At 37.9% G+C, this 12,881-nt stretch overlaps 1 protein-coding gene across 1 annotated transcript in view; it reads left to right on the plus strand.

Annotated features, from left to right (window-relative positions):
- The window catches only part of GNAT3 (G protein subunit alpha transducin 3), a 55,737-nt gene that overhangs the window by 29,288 nt on the left and 13,568 nt on the right, over positions 1–12,881 (plus strand). Inside the window, exons 4-5 of the mRNA XM_045793385.2 lie at positions 5,074–5,231; positions 10,191–10,319. Of these exons, the coding sequence (XP_045649341.1) occupies positions 5,074–5,231; positions 10,191–10,319 (287 nt within the window). The remainder of the gene's footprint in view (positions 1–5,073; positions 5,232–10,190; positions 10,320–12,881) is intronic.

Raw genomic sequence — 12,881 nt, forward strand, 5'->3', positions numbered from 1 at the left:
GGTACTTTGGTTATCCCTCTGACCTTGGCTGTTCCTAAGGATCTGAGACTTTAAATTGGCCCTTCAAAACAACCTGGTATAAGCCCCATATTTAAAGATGTGAAAAACAAGGGCCAAAGAGGATTAGCAAGGTGGCCTGCATTGCATAGCTAGTGTTTTGAACGAAACCCCTTTCTTCTGGTTTCCATTAGAGTGCTTTTCCTGATGCAAGGATTTTTATAAAAATACTTTTAATGATCAGAAATGATTGCTAATCCTCCACTGGTTAGTATCTTCATGATCTGGCATGCAGGTGGAGTGAAAATAATATAGACTCTGTAGATTGCTGCCACTATGCTGACTGAAAATTAAAATAAACGCAATTTATTCAAACTATACAACAAACAGTAAAAACAGAGTAATTTATGCAGCACTGAAGGACTGATATGACTTTTCAGGAGGACCTACACCCTCAAGTGTCAAACATCAGTTGGCAGGTACTACATAACTCAAATTTTGATTTCAGTTGTTGAAAACGATAGTAGTTTCAGTGACCTTCTTTAGTATTTGATTTTAAGATGAATATACTCTACGCCTGGCTTAAACTTTTTATTTAACAGACTAATTGCTAAACATCTGTGTGTGTGTGGCTTTCAGAGTTCTACTCTTCTAGAGCTTTTAATTTAGCTATTTATACAATTAATATATTTTTACATTGAAGTCCTAAAGGAAATGATAAGCTTTATTGGTTACTGGTTCTGTAATTGGACGAGTTACTTAATCTCTCTACATTTGGGTTTCTTTATCCACAAAACATTAGTGTTTTTTTCACTGAGTTTCAAGGACTATTACAGAAGCAAACAGAAATATAGCAAATCCACTTAAAAAACAAAATACTGTAAGTTTCTGGTAAATACTGAGTATTTATTTTCCAATTTTCACTCCAAATGCAAGTTCATTAAAATGTATTATGTATTAAAGTCTACACATCTAACATCATTTAAAAAATTATATTTCATTAAACTATTCATTAAACTGTAACACATTAAACTATTATTTACATGGCAGACACTTGACACTGGCGATACACTGAGGAATCAGCAGTAAATAAAATAGAAACATTATCTGCCCTCAAGAGAGGGAAGTCTGACACTGAACAAGTAATTACAAAGCATCAGCTATTTCAAAAGTGCAGCACAGCTGGATAAGGAGCTAAATCCTCATTTACCAGACGAATTACTGAAAAAGGAAGTACTATCACCTGTGGGCATGGGACAGAGCTAGTACGTTTAAGAAATGTTCTGGTTGTAAAGTCTGTAACATGTCCACACGTGTAAGTGGTTGAAAATGTGCATTTCAAGTTCAAACGAGATAATCTGATGAGGGACCAAAATCTCAGTACTACTGGCATTGCACTATGGTGTGCAATGTATATTAGGAAATGGATGGGATCAAAGACGTCAAATGCTTAGAAAGAGTAGATAAGGGCAAAAAGGAGAGTGGCGAGTTAGGTGCCCGTGTTCAAAAAGTGACATTTTTGGGGCACCTGGGTGGCTCAGTTGGTTAAGCATCTGCCTTCAGCTCAGGTCATGATCCTGGAGTCCTGGGAATCAAGCCCTGGCAGACTCCCTGCTCAGAGGGGAGTCTGCTTCTCCCTCTCCCTCTGCCCCTCCCCCTGCCCCTTCTCTCTCTTGCTCACTCACTCTCTCAAGTTAGTCAGTAAAATCTTTAAAAAAGTAACATTTTCTGGTCATTTGGGAGGAATAGGGAAGTTTGGAGGAGATGATGGGATAGTAAGAGGAAAGCCAAGTTTGTATCAAATCACGGACTTCAATACAAGGGTTCCAAAGGGAAGTTATCTAAGCCGAAAGATCTTGAGGGGTCAAGAAAGAAGTATACTTAATTTATATTTATATTTAATAATATAGATATCACTGGGGATTTTATGAGATGGGTTTTAGAAGAGTTGTGGATGCAGAATCCAATGATGTATATTGAGAAATGAGGGAAAAATATGGGAACAGAGTTTAAACATTTTGGGCAACTATAGCCGAGGAGTAGGAGAGAGAGAGGATCTGTAGCTGAAGGAGGAAAGCAGCTAACAGAGGCCTGTTCTTATTTTGGGTCAATACTTAGCAGACTAATTTCATAAATACAGAATTTGTAAAGGATAAAGTTGAAGAAACTTGAGGGGGGCATAATATAGGCATTTAGTAAATTTCAATTTATCCTCTCTGAATATTATATTTTATCTTAGAGCATCTAAAACATCCACTAGACCAACATGAAAAACTGTTGAAAGCTTTAACACTTTATCGCATGATGTGGGTGTTGTTGTGACCGTCCTTGAGACAGTGTTCTACAAAGTGAGCCCTGTACTATGAACCAATGAGCACTGATTCCACAAGATATTCTAGGATAAAAGTTCTGTGATCAAGTTTGAAAACATATATTATAACAACTTCTTGGAAATTGGCAAATGGCAGGACTCAAAGGCTCCAAAAGTCTCGTAGTAACAAAATCGGGCATTTCTTAACCTGAACATTTCCCAAGATTACAAGGTTCTGTTATCTCTTCCTTCCTTGATATATTGTTCTGTAATCTTTGGAAATATGACTCAAGGGCTAAAAATGAGTTCCACAAGTTTCTAGGATCACCGCCTAATACTGACGAGGAAAGTATGGGTAACTTGCGGAGAATGTATTTTGCCTTCTATGCAACATTGTTCCAGAGGAACATAACCTTGGAAGAATGAACTATTCCAGGACCACCGTAATTCCCAAGCTTTTCCAAATATATCACAAGGAAACAAAATTTCTTCACAATGCCACTCAGACTTCCTTGGAGCTATTTGAAAAATGTGAGAAATTACTGGAGAACCATGTAATTTAGAAACTGAGGTCTGAGCTAATCGGCATATTCATTTTATTGATTCAATGTTCTACAATATTTCTGGGACATATACCCTGTGTTAAGACTGAGAGCAGAACCTAAGGATCTAGAAATGAACAGAACAACAACAGCAAAAAAGATCGCCACCTTTGTGTGCTTGTAGTCTAACATAAAAGATACAAAATAAAGACATATGCACTATATAGGTAGTAATAAGCGCTATGAAGAAAAATCAAGGAGGGCAGGGGCTGGAAAGTAAGGGAAGAATGGGAGAAAGGGTGGCCCTGGAAGGCATTCTTGAAGGGGTGATATTTTGGAAGAAACCTAAATGAAGTAGGAGATGAGCCACGGGGAGGACATGGAAGAAGAGCCATTCAAATGCTCTCAGATGGGGGTTTGGTGAGTTGAAGGAACAGTAAGAAATCTAGCGCATCTTGAGAAAAGAGAGACAAATTGTAGGGGGAGGGAGAGATTGAGAGAAAGAAAGTTGAAAAGGAACACATGGGTAGAACCCTGTGAGCCATGGCATGGGATTTGGGTTTTGAGTGTGATGGAAAATTGCCAGAGTTTTTAAAGTATGGGAGTAAGATTATCAGTAGGAGTTCAGTTTTCCATCACTTTGACTATTTATGTAGAAGACATCTTTTCCTAATACTGGTTAATTTTGGTATTATATTTTTAAAAATTCAAATGTAATTGGGGGGCCCAATTCCTTAAACACATGAATTTTGATTCTTTAAATTACCATGTCAGACCTTTAAGAACTGTAGAAGAACTTCACAAATTAAAATACTGTATAAGATATTATTTATAGTTAAAGAAAACTGTATACTGCCAGGGATTCTCAACTCAGCTGCACATTTGAGTCACCCGCAAGATTTTTAAAAATACCTTTGTAGAACCTGACACCCCGAAGTTCTGCCTCATTTTGTTTGGGTTGAGGTCCTGGTATCAGCATTTTTAAAAATGCCCCCACGTGCTTATAATGCACAGCCTGGTTTGAAAATCCCCACCACTGGCTTTACCTATGCAAGTGATAAGCTAAAAAAAAAAAAAAAAAAAAAAAAAAAAGGCCTTGCAGGACAAAAACCAAGCTGATAGGATGTCCTGCCCCTGAGGCAAGTACTAGGACAGAAGTGGTGGTCAAAGAATACTTTATGACATTTACACATTCAAGACAAGACTATTTTCATGGTATTTACTCAAATAAACTATAAACTGAAATTGGAAAAAAAATTTTAGTGAAAGAGTGTATTGGAAATTAGCTTGGTTTGTAAAGATATGCTAATACGGAATGTCATTTTGTCCCTTTAGGGGCAAACTAGTTTGAGCAGATGTTTCATTATATCCTTTGTCCTAAATGGCACCTTAACGGTGAAAGGAGGCAAATCGGAAGATGCCAGCTAAGCTGGCGGGGTTATACGTCGCTGGATTTGCAGCCCTCTCTCACATCCACCTTATCAGGAGGAAGGACTTAAAAATTTACTCCATACCAATATATGAAAATGGGGTCAATCCTTAGATTTTGGCCATTTATAATTTTTGGTTTAATTGTCATCTGATCAATTTGGGTTAGAATAAAATCTGAATACGAAGACAGATTTAATGAGATTTTTAGCCCCTCTTTAACAATAAGACACATACCTTTCGTTTTTAATGCAAAGAACAGATTTTTAATAAAATGGTGAAATAAACCATTATTACTATTTTAAAATAATAAATTGATATCGTATCAGAAAAGCAGCAAGTTCTCATTGGCCATTCTTCACTGGGAGTCACATGACACTGCACAAAGTAGTTTGAGTTTGACTCTTCTGATGCTCATTGTCTTTCTTGGTTTGGCCAATTAACCTCCTAGTTTTAGATTCATTTGTAAAAGACACTGTATTTTCTCCTTGCATTTTGACTGAGATCTCAATGGATTTACATTAAAGTATTAATATTCAGAAGTTAATGATTTATATCAAAATATCCTATTTTCACCCTATAACACTATATATTTTTTGCAATACCGAACTCTTCACTCAGCCATTATAAGGAAATTTAAGATTCCATTGACCTTAAGATACATTGAATAGATGCTCAACAAAATTATTACCTAATAAGATAAAAATAATAAAATTGAAATACTCTATTAGAAAAAAGATATGTGATTCCAAATAACAACACATCTATATCATTGCCACAAAAACATTGCTCTAGGAAGACCAACAACAACTTTGTGCGATGGCAACCACTCTGCAAGATGGTGGCATGACACCGGAACTGGCCGAGGTAATAAAACGACTCTGGAGGGACCCTGGAGTTCAGGCCTGCTTTGAAAGAGCATCTGAGTATCACCTCAACGACTCAGCAGCTTAGTAAGTGAATGCGTTTGACGGCAGCTATAGTTGCAACATTTTATATTAAGAATTCTAATTCTTCAAACTCCGCATTTGTAATCACCAATGAGGAAAGCAAACAGCTTTACATTTTGTTAGACTAAAATAAAATGTAGTTGAAGAGAAATAAAGATCAAGGTGACATTGTGAAACTTAAAAATCTAAGCAAAAGAGCATTTAAAATAACTAACTTTGTGAAACTATCTGCCTGAGACCCCTATTTCACAAATATTTTTTCCCAGTTGAAAAGAATTCATCACTCTGCACTGTCCTCAACACCAGCACGGATCGCTGGCGTGCATACTGTGGTTTCGGGCTGTTCATGTCATTTCTAGTCCCGTTACTGAAATCATTGTCTAAAATAATTTTATTAATGATACATTCTTTGGCTTCTTCGGTTCGATGATTAGGATACAGAATTCTAGAAGAAAATAATGATTTCCAAAATATTTGTGTGTTATGGGATTCTGTTTGAGTCTCAAGAAAGATTATATAATATTCACAGCTAATATCATCCAGTAGGCAATTATCAGCCACAAAGAAATTAGGAGGTTATGACAATAGGTATAATTTCATTATCAAAATTATTTTAAATTTCTAGTTTAGTAAGCGATTTTTAACGTACACTGTGGTTTTATGCCTGCAAGCATGCGTGCACGTTTGCAAATATAATCACTTACACTATATGTCCATGCACACCAATGTCTAAAAAGGTATAAATACAGCCCTTTTGATGAACTCCCAAACAGAACGTGTTAGTAGTACTTTTAAAAAAAAGATACGGTAAAGATGAACCAAATGAAAGGCTATAGGAGGACAGAACAATGAAACTTGCTTGATACATCAGATTTCTGATCATGATGGTCAGGATTATGGAGAGGAAACAAACCATATAAATTTTAGGAAAAGCTAACAGTCTTCTGTGATTACTCACTCATGTTCATTTTAAATTCCAAAGCCCTTGGAGGAAAGTCCTGCTCTTGCCTCTTTGGTGGAGTAGAGAATGCGTATCATATGATTACGTAAACTCAAAGAATTGTTTTATGTGTCCCAGTACCTAGCCACGTTGTAATACGAACGAACAGAACTCTGTGTAGTACAGAAAACACCGCTTTTCTATATAAATCATTGATACGGGCAGTCACAATAAGCAACTGAACTGTGGGATTCGTAAGTTCTAGGGAAGAAGGGAGAGGTTAATGGTGCTGGTATACGTGCTGCCGGAGCGAGCACAAAATAGTGTTGGAGACCATGAATCCCTGTCCCCTCCAAGGTCCTTCTCGCTGGTCTAAAAATCATATTGATGTGAGACTGATTAACAGGGGAAAATCAAATCTCGTAGGTGTACATACAGGGAATCTACATGGGCATGGAAAATTCAGTCAGGTGAAATGAGGTATGCATGGTATTCCGAACTAAACAGAAGGGGGTAGTGGTCTGGGACTTGAGAGGAAAGGAATGTGTTTCACAGAGCTATAAGAGGAGCAGATGTTTGGTAATTAGATATTTGTCCTGCCATGCAGATGGGCCACTGAGATAAAACGTATCTCTGCTACATCGAGGGCAAAGACTCTCAGTTTAGATTCTTCTAGGTAGTGGAGGGAGGGGCAAGAGTTCTCTTGAGCCTGCAGAGTCTCGGCGCCTTCAGCTCAAAATAATCCACATGCCAAAGTGGCACATTCCAGGATACAGGGGGTGTGCTGTCCTGAACCCCTTCAATAGCTGTACTTAATAGATTTAGTTTGGGGTATACATTAGCAATTAAGCATTATTTTTCCACTCAAATATTCTAAGTATGTTTGCAATTGTACTATCATTATGTTTACCAGATACTTTGCTCTTCAATAGCAAAAAAAAAAAAAAAGTATTGTTAAAATGGGAAGAGGAAATAACCTTTTATTGTATTTTCTTTTCTTTCTAACCTTCAGTTTTAGTTTTCCTGTTTTGACACACAGAATATATAATTTACAATGGAACTATCACATTATAGATTCAGATTAAAAACATTTATCTGTTCAAATTAAACACAATTACACATTTGTACCCATTTTGTGAATGTTGCTCGTAATGGTTTTAAATACCCTGGTTGATTTACAGACCAGTAGAACAAGAAATCTGATCCACCCCTCCACCTTCACTCGCACCTCTGTGTCTACGAAAATGTTTATTAAAACACCCCCAAATTTAAAGATGAACATTTTCTGCCCTTAAAGGCCCTTAAAAGAAGGATTAAATAAAACACAAAGGAAAACAGCTGAATGGCCATTGCTTTCTTCCAAAAATTCACAGATTTTTTTCAAATACTGCATTACCTTCACATTTTACAACTAAATATAGTATCAGATAGGTACCACACCCATATTTATTTCATATGTATTATATGGGGCAATGGCCACTTCCCCTCTCTCCCTCCCTCCCTTTCTCTTCTCCCTCTCTCCCCCTTTTCCCCTTTTGCCTTTTTTCTTTTTTTGGTCAAAATAGGATATTTATTATTTTTTCAAACCTAGAGCCTCTTCAGGGAGCCTGGGTGGTGCAGTCGGTTGACCTTCTGCCTCTTGGTTTCGGCGCAGGTCCTGATCTCAGGGTCAGGTCAAGATCTCAGGATTGTGAGACCAGCCCAGGTCAGGCTCTGTGCTCATGAGGAGTCTGCTTAAGACTCTCTCCCCCTCTGCCTCTGCCCCTGCCCCTCCCCACGACTCCCCACCCCCATCCACCCTACCCCCACTCACGTGTGCATGCATACCTGCACTCTGTCTCTCAAATAAATCTTAAAAAAAACAAACAAACAAACCTATAGCCCCTTCAAGTTTAGGCTAACAAAGAAGTAAGTCCTAATCGGAGCAGGGAAGGCAATGTCCTTGACAACACAACACCAACCTGCCCTCAGCGGTATTAGCAAACTGATAGGAAAAGGGCATGACAGTGACAAACGGGAAAGATTTTCATTAATACTTCATGGTTTACTGATTGAGTGCTATTTAAATCTAGTGTGCTATTTAAATTCTATAAGCCATAAGATTTAACAAAGACTTTACCAGGAAAAAAAAAATACTATTTTTACATGATTAGAAAAAGAATCAGGGTTTTGTTTGATCGGGTTTTTTGTTTGTTTAACGATTTGAGCTATATGTACGTTGGGCTTCTGGCTTAAGTTCTAGACCACAAGCCTGAGCACTCCAATCTTATATTTATTAAAAGCAGGCATCTTAAATGCAAATTTGTCACTCTGCTAAAGCTTCTGCTTTGCTTGCAATCATTTGTACATGCAAATGAAAGTACATTAAATGTGTCTTTACCAAAGTATTCATTTAGCTATCATTAAAATGAATTTAATCACTATGTTGACAGGTTTGCTTTTGTTGTTGTTGTTCCTTCGTGAACCAACTGACCAACGGTAGACCAGTAGACCGTACCCATACGCAGAATTAGTCAATAGGAAATTCACAAAGGACCTGGCTTCACAAAATAGAAAACAGATAAAACGGAAAAATCTTGCAGTATTTTCTTCTGACATATCTGTATCTTGATTTGTCTTTTGCTTTTAAAAAAAATTCAGCTTTATTAGAATAAAGCATGGTGATAAATTTTCACATCGCATATACACGTGTTTCTGAACTGTGATTCCCTATTTGTCATTTGGCCAAAATCCCTTTGGGGCATTCACTCAGTTTTTTTCAGCTCAAAAGCAGAAAGATCCTGTGAGAATAAATTATCCGTATTGCTCTTAATTTTTTTTTAAAGTGATAACATAGTTTTGCTGTTTAAGGCATTGTGTGAGGTACTAACACATAATAACTCTTCAACTTAGCCCCGAAAAATTCAACTTTTGAATGGTAAGTAATATTTAGCTAGATCCTAGCCCTCGAATTCTGTCTGGATGGATGGGTGCCCACCGAGATCTTCCTATTTAGCTACGTATGTGAACTTAGTAAAAGTCTGTAAGGTTTTTATGACAAAAGTTCGCCATTATATTAAACTATCTCTATTTAGTATTTTCGCAGAAGTAGCCATTTTGCTAAGCTATTAAGTGTTAGTAATGAAAGTCTAGAATAGTGGTTGTCAACTGTTTTGAAAGCAATGAAATACTTCTAAGTTTAAAGACATGATCTGGTTTCAAAAAGGAGGCCAGGAGCAGCTTCTGTCCTCTCATCTAACAGACTCTTAGAGAGCAGTTTACTCAGACCTATTCCTCCTCCTTACGATCCCTACATCCTGTGGGCAAAGAGAGGGCGGTATTCACCTTGGTAATGGTAGGGCTTTTAAAGAAGCCCTCCAGGAAAGAGTTAAGGACACTGATACACGGGGGGAAGAGAAGAGCAGTAGGAGTGAATGCAGTGTCTAAGTCCAGCCTTCTGTCCCTTGGCTGGGTCACCAATGTCATGAGTTAGTTCCATTGTGAACCAGCAAGAAAGTCAAAAGTTTTTTTATTTTAATTGCACTAACTGTATATAATCTTGGCACTTGACACAAATGGTTTAGAGTCCTAAACTAGATAATCTGTGGAGAACAACATTATTGCAACCAATTACTCTCTTAAAATTCAAGGTGCCTAAATTCAAACTACAGCATTTTTAGGATAGTCTAGTGCCTAGTATAATAAGATAGCATTTTGGTTTTGGATGATCAAAACCTGAAAATAGAGCTTTTCTCTGAAATATGTCCATACGCCATCAATTCTGTTACATACACCTCCTAAAACACAGGCTAAGGCAGCAGCGACCTAGCAACCGTTGTAAGAGGCCTCCACGGGTTAGCTGTGGGCCACACTTAGCACTCGGCCGCATCGGGCCACCGAGCTCCGATGAGCAGAATTTAGAAAGCACCGGTCTAGAGCTCACTGATTTTAATGGGCCCTGAAGTAAAAATTCATTTGTACCGAATCCTGGTCTCTTCGAACATAAATTTGAAAACTGTACACTATTTTTGTTGTTTTATTAGCTACCTTAATGATGTCGACAGAATCACAGCTCCTGGATATGTCCCAAACGAGCAAGACGTGCTACATTCTCGAGTGAAAACAACTGGAATCATTGAAACTCAATTCTCCTTTAAAGATTTGCATTTCAGGTATGCACCCTTGTCTTTTCTAATCATCAACAGAAATATTCAATATTTTTTCACAGAAAAAGGTCTAATCCATATTCTAGTTCAGGGAGTGCTTGGGCATCCTTCCCAGACCTCGTTCGCTTTCAGTACCACCTGCTCTTACTGCCTTCCTGCGGCCCTACACCCACCCCTCATCCTGAGCCCCACCCCTTCCTTAGAAACATGCCTCATCTTGACCAGGTGGGAGCTAGATTTCAATTTCCTCTTGAAACTGATATCCTACTTTGGAAAAAAAAAAAGAGAGAGAGAGAGAGGGAGAAAATATTTAAATAAAATTTAGGTAACAGGTGGCACAGATACTATGTCCTTTGCCCTCCAGTCTCCCGTTTGCCTGAAATATTCTTATTCATTCCCTTAATTTAAAAAATGCAAATAATTGAGAGAACTATTTGAATGTGATGCTATTTACTGAAATAACAAGACCTATTTTATAAGAATGTTTTGGGTATGAAAATGAGTCCACTATTTTTATTGCTGTCACATTATCAAGACCTTTCTAGAAATGCTACTGTAAAACCACTCATTTACTATACCAAGAAATGGAAATCCAAACCGTAGTGTTATAAAATGTCACGACACTTAAGTGCCTCTCCCTGTGGATTGTGCATAAGATGGATTGTTAAACATTAAAACCAGGTTCCAGATGTACCACTTAATAAAATGAAAAAAATAATTAAAAATGCAATTAATAAATTCATTCGTGGATGCAAACTGGGAATATTTTTTCAAAGTAGAAAAACCAAACAAAAGTGACATGAATTATCTGTATCCATTTGTGAAGCAAAACTGACTTTAGTGGGATAAAAGCTTTAAAAATGTTTTTATTATTAAAATTGGCGAGACAGAATATCTAATTAGAATACATGTTATATAGATAGCCAGGATATTTTCAAGTTAATATCAAAGAAAGCTCTTCAAAATTTACACCTGAATTTCAGGTCCACAAACAGTTAATTTTCTGACAGATGAGTCAAAGATCAAACCAGGACAAAGGGACTGCCAAGACTTGGATCAACATCTACTCTTGGCAAATGTGAGCAGTTTGTCTTCAGTCCTGTCATGGCTGTCGTGCGGTTCCTCTTTGGCAACTACTTTCTCCAGATTCCTGGTTTTTGATCCAGTCTCTAAGGCTTTCCGATGGGAATCCAAGTCCAATTGCTAGGACCCTCGCCCCTCCTAAGCCTGGCAAAGCATTACACAAGCTAATGGAATTTTCTGGAGTTTAGACTGGATCACAAACCAGCTATGAAAATTATTATCACATATTGAATACTGAGAAGCTTACAACTCCAGTCAGTCTATGCAACACCAATTTAGTATCTTCTCAGAAATGGTCACTGTCATAAATTATCTGTTTTAAGTATCTGTTCTTTGAACATTCCAAACCTTAGGGCCTTTGCACTTGCTGTTCTGTTTGCCTAAAATGCTCTGACCCTGGATCTCTGCAAGGACTGACTCCTTATCATTAAGTTCCCAAACGAGCTGCTGTCTCCTCACAGAGCCTTGATAGTTCTGTCTACCATCCCTGCGTATACTTGTCACTACTATACCCAATAATGTGCTGGTAAACGTATCAATAGCTCTCTGGGACAGGGGAAGAGGAAAGCCTGATGTGTGGTGCTTGAAGATTCCCTTGGTATAAAAATACCGTAACAATGGCTAATTGCCACTTAGCAATGCGAGGTCACTAAACACAGTATTGGGAAGAAATGCAAACAGCTCTCACTTGCCCTACCAATGTGAGCCAATGCCTTTTACAACATTGAAATATCACACTATTTTGTTCTTTAAAAAAAAAAAAAAACACCTTACTAATATATGAAATCGCCTTCTTTATTTGTTTGGTCTTTTGTTTCTGTTTCTGTCTCATATGCTCTGAGCTCCGGGAGGGTAGGAGCCGTGTCTTTACAGTACCACCTCTGTGATTATCCCAGTGGCTAGCGCAGAGTAGGCCTACGGTCAGCTCTTGCCGGATGAATAAATGTGCCACACCAATCACTGTATGGACCCTATTCATACACACTCCTTGAAACATGTTGAACTGAGCATTCCTGCCCTTATGTTAGACAAAGAGTCAAAAAAAAAAAAAAAACGTAGGCTAAAATGAAATAAAAGGTTTCCCCCAGATCATACATAGAAGTGCTAGAAATGTGATTACAGAACACATCTTTCTAACTTCCAAGACCACCCTTCTTACACTACATACCTCTGTGGCTATGAAGTAAATCGGAGCAGAAATCATTCTTTCTCCCATAGATTAAGTGCTCCTTCCAATGTAGCTGATCCTTCATAACTCCCTTCAGAGACAAGAGGGAACAGGGGATAAAGTGATAGCCCCGGGGAGCTCTCTCTCAGTTGGCAGGGCTCTGGTACCTTCGCACATCTGTGCTTTTGAAACCAGGAGATACGACGACTGCCAAAGAGCACCCCAAACCTCAGAAACTCACGTTCATTTCCTGGAACATCTATTTCTCTCAGTACCAAATAATACCCATAAAATTTTTAAAATTATATTGAGTAGAA

This window comes from Ursus americanus, chromosome 3, assembly GCF_024610735.1.
Source record: "Ursus americanus isolate L20-20 chromosome 3, mUrsAme1.1.p, whole genome shotgun sequence".
NCBI classification, from domain to species: Eukaryota; Metazoa; Chordata; class Mammalia; order Carnivora; family Ursidae; genus Ursus; species Ursus americanus.